Source organism: Rhinichthys klamathensis, unplaced genomic scaffold (genome assembly GCF_029890125.1).
Source record: "Rhinichthys klamathensis goyatoka isolate OS25496 unplaced genomic scaffold, OSU_Roscu_1.1 h1tg000611l_1, whole genome shotgun sequence".
In the NCBI taxonomy this organism is placed as follows: Eukaryota; Metazoa; Chordata; class Actinopteri; order Cypriniformes; family Leuciscidae; genus Rhinichthys; species Rhinichthys klamathensis.
This window is the reverse complement of record NW_026607064.1, coordinates 692,448-704,596: the sequence shown is the minus strand read 5'-3', so window position 1 is coordinate 704,596 and position 12,149 is coordinate 692,448. Positions and strand designations below refer to the sequence as shown.

The window sequence follows — 12,149 nt, the reverse complement described above, 5'->3', positions numbered from 1 at the left end:
AGTTAGTCAGGATTAACGATACCATAGACTGAAGAAATGTGTGTGTAGTGTGTGTGACGTCACCCGTAGTGTTTCTGAAGCCCAAAGTGGGCGGAGCCGGCCGTCGCCATCTTGTCCGCGCGTCACTCCCGGATAAGCGAACATGTGCAGCGAGGCGGATTAGCTGAGGTGACGCTAACACACAGCAGACAAACGGCTAGTAGTGACATCAGCGGCAATCCGCCTGTCACTCAAGTGGCCACGCCCTTAATTATGCAGAACTTTAAGGGTTAATATAATTTAAACGGATGAGTTATAAAAAACATTCACCCCCCTCACAGTCGTCATGAAGAGCAAAATTAGCAATATAGACCAAAACCACTTTTTGCACCAGACTGTAAACATGTGTTCTTCTGCTGTAAAGTTGGGCATTTTAACATGCGGGTCTATGGGACTGAGTCTCTTCTGCAGCCGGCCTCTAGTGGCCAGTGGAGGAACTGCAGGTTAAGGCTCTTCAGTGTCGGCCTTTAAACCTCTGATCTACAGTCTGGGCCGGTTCTATCTGAACACAGGCTGATGGTTGCCGCCGTATCCGTGTCCCAGCATGCTCTCCTTGATGCAGGGCGGATGGATCTCGCTAATCAGGCTCTCCAGAGACCGAAGGCTAGTGCTCGTGCTGAGGAGCGAGGCCCGGCTCCGGCTCGGATCCGCGGGATACGGCACGAGTCCGGGATCGATGAGCGACGGTCCGGTCGAGATGCAGTCGCCGTTCCAAGCAGTCGCGAAGAACTGTCCGAACGACGGAGACGCTAGCTGAGATCGATAGCAGAGATCGGAAGAGCGACTCCCGTGTGGAATTCCCCGGTTCTCCCAATAATCCGATCCCAATCCGGTAACGCCTGCGCTTTGAGTTGGCAACACGGCTCCGGAATAAGCGAAACTGGATTCGGCGAAGGACGGGCTGGGATGAACGTACGGGTTCTGGCGGTGTCTGTTACGCGGAGCCACCGCCATTTTGGCTCGTTTGACATCAAACACGCCTTTGGTCTTAGCGATCGCTAACAGGCCCTGGTAGCCGCGGGCGTACGGATGCGGGCCGGAGCCGAGCCGCGTGTCCAGGCCGTTGACGGTTCTGCTGACGTGCTTGTGCGTCGGGACCCGGATGTTGGAGGGGAAGATCTTGATTGACAGCGGGGCGTCGAGTGTCTTCTGTGCGTAGGCGTTCAGCTCGGCCACGGACGGGTGGCGAAGGGAGTGTGTGGGGTTCGGCTCGCCTGCGGGGAGAGAGAGAGAGAGAGAGAGAGAGAGAGAGAGAGAGAGAGAGAGAGAGAGAGAGAGAGAGAGAGAGAGAGAGAGAGAGAGAGAGAGAGAGAGAGAGAGAGAGAGAGAGAGAGAGAGAGAGAGAGAGAGAGAGAGAGAGAGAGAGAGAGAGAGAGAGAGAGAGAGAGAGAGAGAGATTTTTTTTTTTATTTTTAGAATCAATTTATTAAAATATGTGTTAACATTTTATACAACTTTACACACACCTAAGAGATAATTAAAAAAAATAAAATTAAAAAATATGATTACTTTAACTCTCTTACAAAAACAATTTTTTCAGCATCAACTGAACACAGAGCATTACAACACCACTGCATTTCAAAATCTTTTATCGTGTTCATCAATTTATGAAAGTTAAAATCAATAAGAATTCTTGATTTTACCATATTTTTAAAAACTAAAACAACATCTTGTCCTGGCTTTTCTTCTATCTTATTTCTCCTAGTGATATAGACAGCATATTTTGCTTGTCCCACAATAAAATTAATGACATGACATTTGAACTTTTGTTTTGAACTATAAAAGAAACCCAAAATATAATCTTGCTTTGAAAAACAAATATCAAAAACATCTAAAAACACACTTAATAAGTCAAAAAGAGGGTTGAGTCGATAACAGTACATAAAACAATGAAAAATGGTCTCTCGTTCAAGACAAAAAGGACATTTGTCACTTACAGTGGGGTTTAAAATAGATACAAAGGCATTTACAGCAATAGCTCCATGTAAAATCCTCCATTGCAAATCACAAAGTTTCTTTTTTAATGGTGGTTTGTAAAGTGCTCGCCAAACAGGCTTAGTTTCAGAATTAATTCCTAATTTTTCTCTCCATACCGTATCTGTTTTGATACTTAAATTACGTTGATGAATAACTTTCACAATGCATTTATACAATATTTTCCCTTCTACTGTACAAAAATCAATATACTCATTAACTCCACATTCTAACAAAGGGCTATTAAGACAAGACTCCTCTATAACAGGGCAAATTTCAAGATCTGGAAAAAGATCTTTACTATCAGGGATTAAAGTCCCTGCACCAAACTCTCCTAAAAGCGTCTTCTCTTCAACAGTTAACACTTGAGTTATTTTGTCAAGAAACTTCTTTGCAAAACGTACTGATCTAACTCCTAAAAGAATAGCAACTTTTTCAGCTCTCAGTAAATTATAACCTGATTTATTTATGATGTTTTTTAGCTTAAAAAGCTTTTTATTACATAATATATTTGTTAGACCAGGAAAGTCTTCTCCTGAAGTATCAAACCTAGCTCCAAATACAACTGGTTCTTCCAACAACCAATGAAGAGAAGTTGCTGGTTCCATCCACCGATGTTTAAAGAAACCCCACACTTTGAACAAGTTTTGATAAAAAGGAGGAATTCCAGTAAAAGTCAATCTTTTATGATCCATTAAAAACAAAGTTAAATCTATTTCCATATTTCCCACTCTTCTCAAGATGCTCAAAGCCAAAGGTCTCCACGCAAGTGAGTACGGTCCCATCAAAAGTTTCTGTATGTATTGGAGACGGTAAGTGGCTCTTCTGCTGGCGAGGTTAACCAGACCTTGACCTCCTTCTTCTTTGGGCAAGAACAGAATGCTTTGAGGAGTCCAGTGATACTTGTCCCAAAAAAAGTTTACCAGTTCTCTTTGAATATTTACAAGCAGTCCATTTGGAGGGTCAACACAGGCAAGTTTATGCCATAATGAAGATGCCACAAGATTATTAATTATAAGAATACGTCCTCTATAAGATATCTGAGGGAGCAACCATTTCCATTTTTCCAATCGACCTTTTTTTTTTTTCCAACAATATGTTTATTTGTCTTTTTTTTTTTTTTTAAATGACATACAACAAAACCCCCTCTCAGACACAAAATACAATGTTACCATATATAAAATGTTATATCCGTAATGTCTTTTGACACAAGTTAACAGAGACCAACCATCTCCCAAAGAGCAGGTCGCGGACTGTAAAAATTATTCATGAGCGTCGTCCTCCTCTTGACCTTCTGTTAAGTCTGTGCCTTCTGCAAAAAGCATGAAAGGTCTCCAAATACTATCAAACAAGTCCTTTTTTCCTTTTAGCAAGTAAGTGATGCGTTCCAATGGAAGTGTAGCCAACATCTGCTTAACCCATTGTCCAATACTTGGTCCTCTTATGTTTTTCCAGTGCAGTGCAATCAACATTTTAGCTTGCAATAAACATATATCAATGAACGTCTTCTCGCCTTTTGTATATCCTGCGTGCTTGGGATATAAGCCTAAAATTATAAAAGAAGGTTTCAGAGGAAGGTCTTTAGAAATTATATCCTTCACAGATTGCTTTATTGCTCCCCAAAATGTCCTTATTTCTCTGCATTCCCAAATACAATGAAACAATGTTCCCTTTTCTTCTTCACACTTTGTACATATGTCTGGGATATTTGGATTGTATTGGTTTAATTTGGCAGGAGTAACATAAACACGCATTAGCCACTTGTATTGTAATAATCTCAACCTAGAATTTACAGTTTGCTTATGTGCTTTACTACAAGCCAATTCCCACTCGTCTAGTGATACATTTTTTTGTAGATCTTTCTTCCAGGCTTCTAATTTTAAGGTTGAGTTATCTGGGGAGTGTGATAACAGTAGTTTATAAAGTTGTGAAATTGCTCCCCTATTAAAGCTATTTTCACTTATCATTTCTTCTAACTTAGATTTGGGTGGTTTCAATAAATTGCTTTGTTTTGTTCCTATATAACTTCTAAGTTGGAGATACTTGAAAAAATATTTCTTTTGAATGTTGAATTTATGTCTAAGCATGTCGAATGACATCATGTTGTCTGAGTCTGTTGGATATAGATCTTGAATTTTCTCCAACCCATTTAAGGCCCATTGCTTAAACACTGTATCGGCTCTCCCCGGGGAGAACTTCTGATTTCCCCAAATTGGGGTTAGCCGTGATAAAATAACTGGTTCTTTAATATATCTTTTAACATTATACCACACCTTAACCATGTTTTTAACTATTGGATTTTTAGTTTTCTTCATCAAATTAGCTTCTGTATCAGAAAAAAGGTACAAAGGCAACGGAGGGCTCGAAATGTTACTTTCCATTTCTGTCCATTGGGGGGCGTCTTTTTTGCTAAAATAGTACCCTATAGATCTAAGCTGAGCTGCCCAGTAGTACCATACAACATTTGGGCACATCAAGCCTCCTTCATGGTAGGGCAAATGGAGTAACGACAGTCTTATTCTAGCACGTTTGTTTGACCATATAAAATCAAGGAGCAATTTCTTAAATGTTTTAAACCAGTCAGCAGGGGGAGGCAAGGGAATATTCTGAAAAACATACAACAGTTTTGGAAGTATATTCATTTTGTAAATATTAATTCGACCAATAAGAGACATGGGAAGAAGAGTCCATCTGTTGACACAATCTCTAATTTCGTTAGTAAACGATTCATAATTATGCTGAACAATTAAATCTAAATTTGGAAGGATATGTATTCCTAAGTAAGTAAATTTAGAAACTGATTTGAATTGTGAAACAACTATAGGTGGATTTTCTCTCTCTCTTTTATCTAGCAACAAGATAGAAGATTTTAATCTGTTAATTACATATCCTGAAATATGACCAAACTCCTCAATTAGTTTTAACAAAGCAGGAATAGATGAATTTAGTTGTGAAAGGAATACAATTATATCATCTGCAACGACAGTCTGTGTTCTACCTGACCAATTGTAATTCCGGTTATGTGTAAGTGTGACCGTACTGCTAAAGCCAAGGGCTCAATTGCTAAAGTGAAGAGTAACGGAGATAATGGACACCCCTGCCGACATCCCCGTTTAACTAAAATTGGTTTAGATACGTTTTTATTTGTTAAAATCTCTGCAGTTGGATGTAAATATAATAACTGTATCCATTTTCGAATTTTTGGACCAAATCCAAAGCATCTCAACACGTCAAAAAGATAGGCCCACTCTACTCTGTCAAATGCTTTTTCGGCATCCAGGGAGAGAAGGGCCGTATCCTTAGTGTCGACTAATGCTTGAATGACATTGAGAACCCTCCTAACATTGTGCAGACCTTGCCGTCCCAAAACAAAGCCGTTTTGATCCCTGTGGATGATCAATGGAAGGGTTTCCTGTAAACGAGTTGCTAGTAATTTGCTGATTATTTTAAGATCTGAGTTAAGCAGGCTTATTGGCCTCATATTCTCACATTTATCCCTAGATTTTCCAGGCTTAGGTAATAAGATAATTAATGCATTGACCATTGAGTTAGGGAGGTCCCCATCTATAAAAGCTTCCTGTAACATTTCCAATATTGGCTTTACCAACTTTCCCTTAAACTTTTTGTAAAAGTCGATTGGAAACCCATCAGGTCCAGCTTTTTTACCTGTACTCATATTATCAATTATTTTGACTATTTCATCTTCACTAATGTCCCGGTCTAATTGTTGGCTAAGGTCTTCTGCGATAGTTGGTATGTTTAACTTGTCTAAGAATATTTTTTGTGTGTTTAGATCTGTATGGCCCTGAGAATCATACAGTTTTTCATAATAATTTCTAAATTCTTTATTTATCTCTAATGGATCCACAATTGTTTCTCCTTTTGTATTTATTATTGTAGTTATATTTTTTTGTGCTTCCAATTGTTTAATTTGCCATGCTAAAATCTTACCGGGCTTTTCCCCCTGTTCATAAAAAGACTGATTTAACCTTAGTATGTTGGAGGCTGCCCTATCCGCTGTAGCTTTATTATACTGTGCTTTTAACAGCAACAGCTCTTTTTCTGCTTGTGAATTCTTATCTCTAAACAACTGCTTCTCCAAATTCTTTATTTTTTCTTCTAATTGTTGTCTTTTCTTGCGCAGTTCTTTAGATTTTGAAGAAGTATAAGAAATTATATAACCCCTTATACAGGCCTTAAAGGCATCCCATTTGACACGAGCAGTGGTTTGTGTTGTGTTTATACTAAAATATTCATCAATCTTATTCCCAACATATCCTGCAAAAGATTCATCCTTGAGCCATTTTTGATGCAAGCACCATCTAGGAGGGTCTATCAGTAAATCTTTATGAGTATATTTTATGTTACATGAAGCATGGTCTGATATTGTAATACTATCATAGGAACATTCTCCCATATTAGGCAACAAGTCTGCCGAAATCAGAAAATAATCTAAGCGAGAATATGTATTAAATGTTTTAGAGTGACAAGAGTAAGTAATATCGATTGGATTATAATGTCGCCAAATATCTACCAATTGTAACTCCTTCATAAAGTTCTGGATGATTTCTCTGCTTTTATGATGAGTCAGGTCAATTCCAGTGGATCGGTCTAAAATTGGATTTAAAACGCAGTTCCAATCTCCACCGATAATATTTTTTCCTGAGAGAGAAGAAATGGTTAGAAATAAATTTGTAAAGAATCGATAATCATCTATATTAGATCCATATACATTCACTAGGTTGAAATTTTCATGTAAAATAGATCCTTGAATAATCAAGTATCTTCCAAATTTATCTTTTATAACATTTGTGACATGAAATGGTACCGATTTATGAATTAGTGTAACTACACCTCGAGCTCTAGATGTAAATGAGGATGCATACAGCGATCCCTGCCACCTTCTGCTTATTCTGATATTTTCCTCCTCAAGAGTGTGGGTCTCCTGCAGGAAAACTATTTTAGACCCTAGATCTTTTATTTTATTCATAACCTGCTTGATCTTTTTAGGTCTACTTAGGCCCCTGCAATTCCAGGAAGTATATTTAATTTCAAATTTTTGTGTCATTTAAGCAAACATACAGAAGCATTATTTTTACACAATATAAATGTGTCTGAGAGTTAACACCCACTAGAACCCTGCTACAAGAACTAAAAGCAGCGAACAACACATCACAAATACAAACCCCCCCTTCCCAGCTAACTGGGTAAACCCCTGAAATACACTACTTCCGACCGCTAACACCGTCAGATTCCTGAGATCTGAACTGTTGTCAGAATAGAAACATCTCAACGTTCACCTGCAACAATATTCAAAAAATGTATCCTTTTTTAACAAAGCTAGCATTTACAACTTCAAAAATGCCTAATCAAAAATACCTACAATATGTGGTTGTTACGACATTGGCAATACCTATAGACATAAGTCATTCTGTTTCTTCTGTATCCATTTGGATCTTCTGGACAAAGATCTTGGCCTCCGCTGGGGAAGTGAACTTGTGGACTTTCTCCTTGTATGTCAGTACCAACGTAGATGGAGAAAGTATTCCATGCCGCACCCCTAGCTTACGCAGCTGGTCACGAACAACATCGAACTGCTTCCGCTGCCTGTGCACCTCCGTAGCGATATCAACAAACACCTTCACACGTTGGTTCTTGTAGAGGATATCCTTCTTTGTTTTGGCGGCTCTTAGTACGGATTCTTTCTGCTTGTAGTTAAGAAATCTCATGATTACCGTTCTCGGCGAGGCATCGGTGTCTCTCTTTGGTCCGACGCGGTGAGCCCTTTCCAGGACTAAAGGTTGACGCATTGGGTTTAACTCCAGCGCGTCTGGTAGCCAGCTCTCCAAGAACCCGCACATGTCGGAGCCCTCACAATTTTCAGGGAGACCCACCAGCCTAAGATTGTTCACCCGCGATCTTGTTTCCATATCGACCATTTTTTCCTCAAGATGTTTATTTCTTTTCTGTAAACTCTCGACCACCGCTTTCAAGTCGACCTGCTCGTCTTCCACGTTAGACAGACGCACCTCTGCCTCAGTCATCCGCTCTGTACATTCAGACACATCCTTTCTTGTTTCTTCTATAGCTTTCAGTACGCCATCAAATCTTCCCGCGAACTCTGTTTTCAAATTGCGTATCTCTCCCAGTATCTCATCTTTAGCCATATTAAGCTGATGGTCGTTGCCGGGTGGAATCGTCGCGTTATTGTTCACATCACCTTCGTTAGTTTCTTTACTAGCAGCGTTAGCATCAGTCGTACCGTTAGTTTCCTTGCTAGCTGGCTGCTCTATGCCATGCGACCCAAAGCCTGTTAATTTGGATTGGGTTGTTGATTTAGGCTTATCTCTACTCCCTCTTCCAGTGCCAGGCATTTCTGCGTCAATTTCACAGTTTCAGAGAGTTTTTGACTCAACTAAAAGGATTAGTCAGGATTGTAGTAGAGAGCAGGCTCGAACGTGACCTTCTAGCTCGCGGCCATAACCGGAAGTCCCCAATCGACCTTTTATTTTCTCAATTAAACCTTCCCAATTTTTCTTAATGAAGTTTTCATTCCCTAGATAGACACCAAGGTATTTTAAACCTCCTCTTTTCCAAATTAATCCTCCAGGTAAAGCGGGAAGATCTCCACTCCAATTTCCCACTAGTACAGCCTCACTTTTCTTCCAATTGACTTTAGCAGAGGAAACACATTTAAAATCATTAACTATTTTTTCTAACTTAATAACATCCTCATTTCCATTTACAAAAACAATAACATCATCAGCATAGGCGGAAAGGTGTAAAGAGTTGTTACAACCAGGAAAAATCAGACCTTTTAAATGAGCTCGTAACTTTTGAAGTAAAGGTTCGATGGCAAGGGAATACAACATCCCAGACATGGCACATCCCTGCCGAACTCCCCTCTCCACTGTGAACGGAGCACACAAACCACCATTAACCTTAAGAACACTCTCAATGTTACAGTACATAGCCTTAATCATGGATACAAAAGAATTGCTAAAACCAAAAGCCTCTAAAGTATTCCATAAAAACAAATGTTCAACTCTGTCGAAGGCTTTCTCCTGATCGAGAGAAATCAGACCAGAGTTAATTCCCAGGAGTTTAGAAGCATCTAAAACATCTCGAATTAAAGCAATATTATCAAAAATAGACCTGTTGGGAATACAATAAGACTGGTCAAAATGTATCAATTGTCTTAAAACTTTACTAAGTCTTATAGCCAAACTTTTAGATAAAATTTTATACTCTGAACATAAGAGTGAAACAGGGCGCCAATTGCCAATACACTGAAGATCCCCTTTCTTACTGTGCGTTCACACCGGACGCGAATAGCGCGTCAAATTCGCGTCTACCGCGTCTAGTTTGACGCTTGACCACTTTGTGTTAATTCGCGTGTCAATGGCGAAATTGACGCGCGTAACAACAAAAGTTTGAAGCGAAATTTACGCGCGTCAGAGGCGAAATCCGGAGGCGAAAGTTTCGAAACCCGTTGGCGGCCATCTTTTTAGATGTTTATCGAGCATTAGCATTAGCATTATTCGAGAGAGTCACCGCTCGTATATGCTCTGGAGAGCAGAAACAGCTGCGTAGGGGACATCGTCGCTGTACTCGGGTCCACCAGAACCTCCGGAGGGTTTCAGGAGTTTCACAATTTGCTCCAGGAGCTAGGTTTGGTGGACCTAATGGTGAGAACGCCGACGAGGACAGCGTAGGCCGTATAAGCCCTCGGCCTCGAGTGGTCTATGCCTGTCGAGCCCGCGCTCTACAGTCCGGCGCGAGGTCCATCCTCGCCCGCATCCACCTAATCTGTCATTTATTTTTGTTTTGATAATAAACGAAGCCAGCCTCCAAAAGTGATTAATCTGTCCTGTGATTTTTTTCTCTCTCTCACACATCACTGTCCAGACACTAACTTATATGTTGGTTGTCTTTACATTATAATAATATTTCATATAATCTAGATATGGAATAAATAGCATTCAATACAAAATGAATATGTCTCATATATTGAAATCAAGTTTTATGTGATAAAATATTTGCTTTGTTGTGCATTAGAACCACAGTCATATATTACAAAATAATTTATTGAAGCATCCAGATACTTCACCACGTGACAGCAGCTAGGCTCCTGATTGGTTAACGCGGCGCGAATTGACGCAGAAGTTCAGATTTTTCAACTCGGGCGGCAGACGCGAATTCGCGTCAAACGCGTGAATGCACAAATAGCACTAACTAAATCATTCGCGCGTAACGCGCTTAACGCGCCAGACGCTCGACGCGCGAATGAGGAGTATTCGCGTCTACCGCGCCGCGCTCTACGCCTCATTCGCGCCGCAGGAATTTTTTACGCGCGTAACGCGTCTTTGCATTGACTTAACATTGAAATCACTCGCGCCTGACGCGCTATTCGCGTCCGGTGTGAACGCACCATTAGGTAACAGTGTGATGACTGCTCTCCTGCAGCTCAGTGGCAACAGTCCTCTTTCCAGACCGTCATTAAGAACTGTCAGCAGATCTTCTCCTATGACGGGCCAGAGAGTCTTATAGAACTCAACAGGTAACCCGTCAATTCCTGGAGATTTACCGTTTTCCATGCTCATCATGGCAGTATAAAGCTCTTGTACAGACAAAGTCTGTTGTAGTTCATTGTTGGACTCTTCGTCCACCTTTGGTAGTCCTTCAAGGAAAAGATCAGCATCTGCACCCCATTCCCTCAGTTCAGATTTATAAAGGTCTGAAAAAAACTCTACAGCACGGTTACGTATGTCAGCAGGCTCTGTTAGTTCTTGTCCTGTAGCTGAGCGTAGAGTATGGATCATTTTACTTTGACCTTTTTTCATTTCTAAATGAAAAAAGAATTTTGAGGGGGCGTCCATTTGTGTCACAGTTTGAAACCGTGAACGGACTAAAGCTCCCTGTGCTTTAACTCCCAACAGATCTATCAAAACTGCTTTTTTTTCCTTCAAGTCATCAATATGCTTTTTATTTTTCTTAGATGCTAATAAATCCTGCAAAACAATAATTTCTGTTTCTAATGTCTTCATTGACTGGGCTATGTCTCGAGTAACATTCACAGTGTACTTTTGACAAAAATCTCTAATAAGAATTTTTCCACAGTCCCACCATTGCAGTAAAGAAGCATAAAAATGTTTTTGCTGCTTAAAAGTTTCCCAAAAAAATTGGAAATTATCTAAAAAAAGTTGATCATTTAACAATGAAGTATTAAAAATCCAGTGTGCACTCCTATACTTCACACACTTCATTAAAACACTGCACAGAACTAAACTGTGATCAGAAAACCCCACTGGAATAATTTTACAAAATTTAAAAAGATTACATTGATGTTGAACACTATAAATTCTGTCAAGTCGTGCCAAAGAGATAGTATGTTCAGTACTATGAGCCCAAGTGTACTGTCTAACATCTTGATTCATATTTCTCCATACGTCACATAAATCATGAGTTTCAATTAGTTGTATAAGCGTTTTCTGAGAAGCAGCGTGTGGTTCTATATGATTCCTATCCAACTTATCATTGGCCGTACAATTAAAATCTCCACCAAAAAATAACACATCTTCTGAATTTAAATCTTTCAAAACAGCGTCCACCTTATCAAAGAAAAGAACTCTCTCTAATCCTTTTGTAGGTGCATATAAATTCAGAAGCACCATGGTGATTTTCTCAAATTTCACTTTGATCTTTAAAAAACGACCACTAATTATTTCCTCAACTTCACAAGACAGAGGTAAAAAATGCTTTGAAAACAAAACCGCAACACCTCCACTAACAGAAGATTTGTGACTTAGGACACTCTGTCCGTCCCATTCTCTTCTCCAGTCGGTCTCATTTTTAAAATCACTGTGTGTTTCTTGTAAAAAAATAATATCTATTTGCTTTTATCTAATAAACTCAAATAACATCATTCTTTTATGACCATCTCTGGCACCATTTAAGTTTAAAGATCCAATTTTAAAATTAGTCATTTTTGTTTTAGAGACCAGAACAAAAAGAAGAAGAAGAGCTGCCAAAAGAACAATTTTTGGCAGAGTTTTAGAAGTTGACAGCCTCATCATCTTTAGAAAGGGTTTTTTTTTTAGTTTGTTCACAAGTTTTCGAAGACGATAAATCTCTAC

General features: G+C 39.6%; 1 protein-coding gene across 3 annotated transcripts in view; it reads right to left on the bottom strand.

Moving 5' to 3' along the window:
- Nucleotides 1-509: 509 nt before the first annotated feature.
- The window catches only part of LOC130075922 (protein FAM222A), a 35,442-nt gene continuing 23,802 nt past the window's right edge, over nt 510-12,149 (bottom strand). For all 3 annotated transcript variants that reach the window (XM_056240755.1, XM_056240757.1, XM_056240756.1), the window contains one exon: nt 510-1,253. In XM_056240755.1, the coding sequence (XP_056096730.1) occupies nt 538-1,253 (716 nt within the window). In that variant the 3' untranslated portion in view covers nt 510-537. The remainder of the gene's footprint in view (nt 1,254-12,149) is intronic.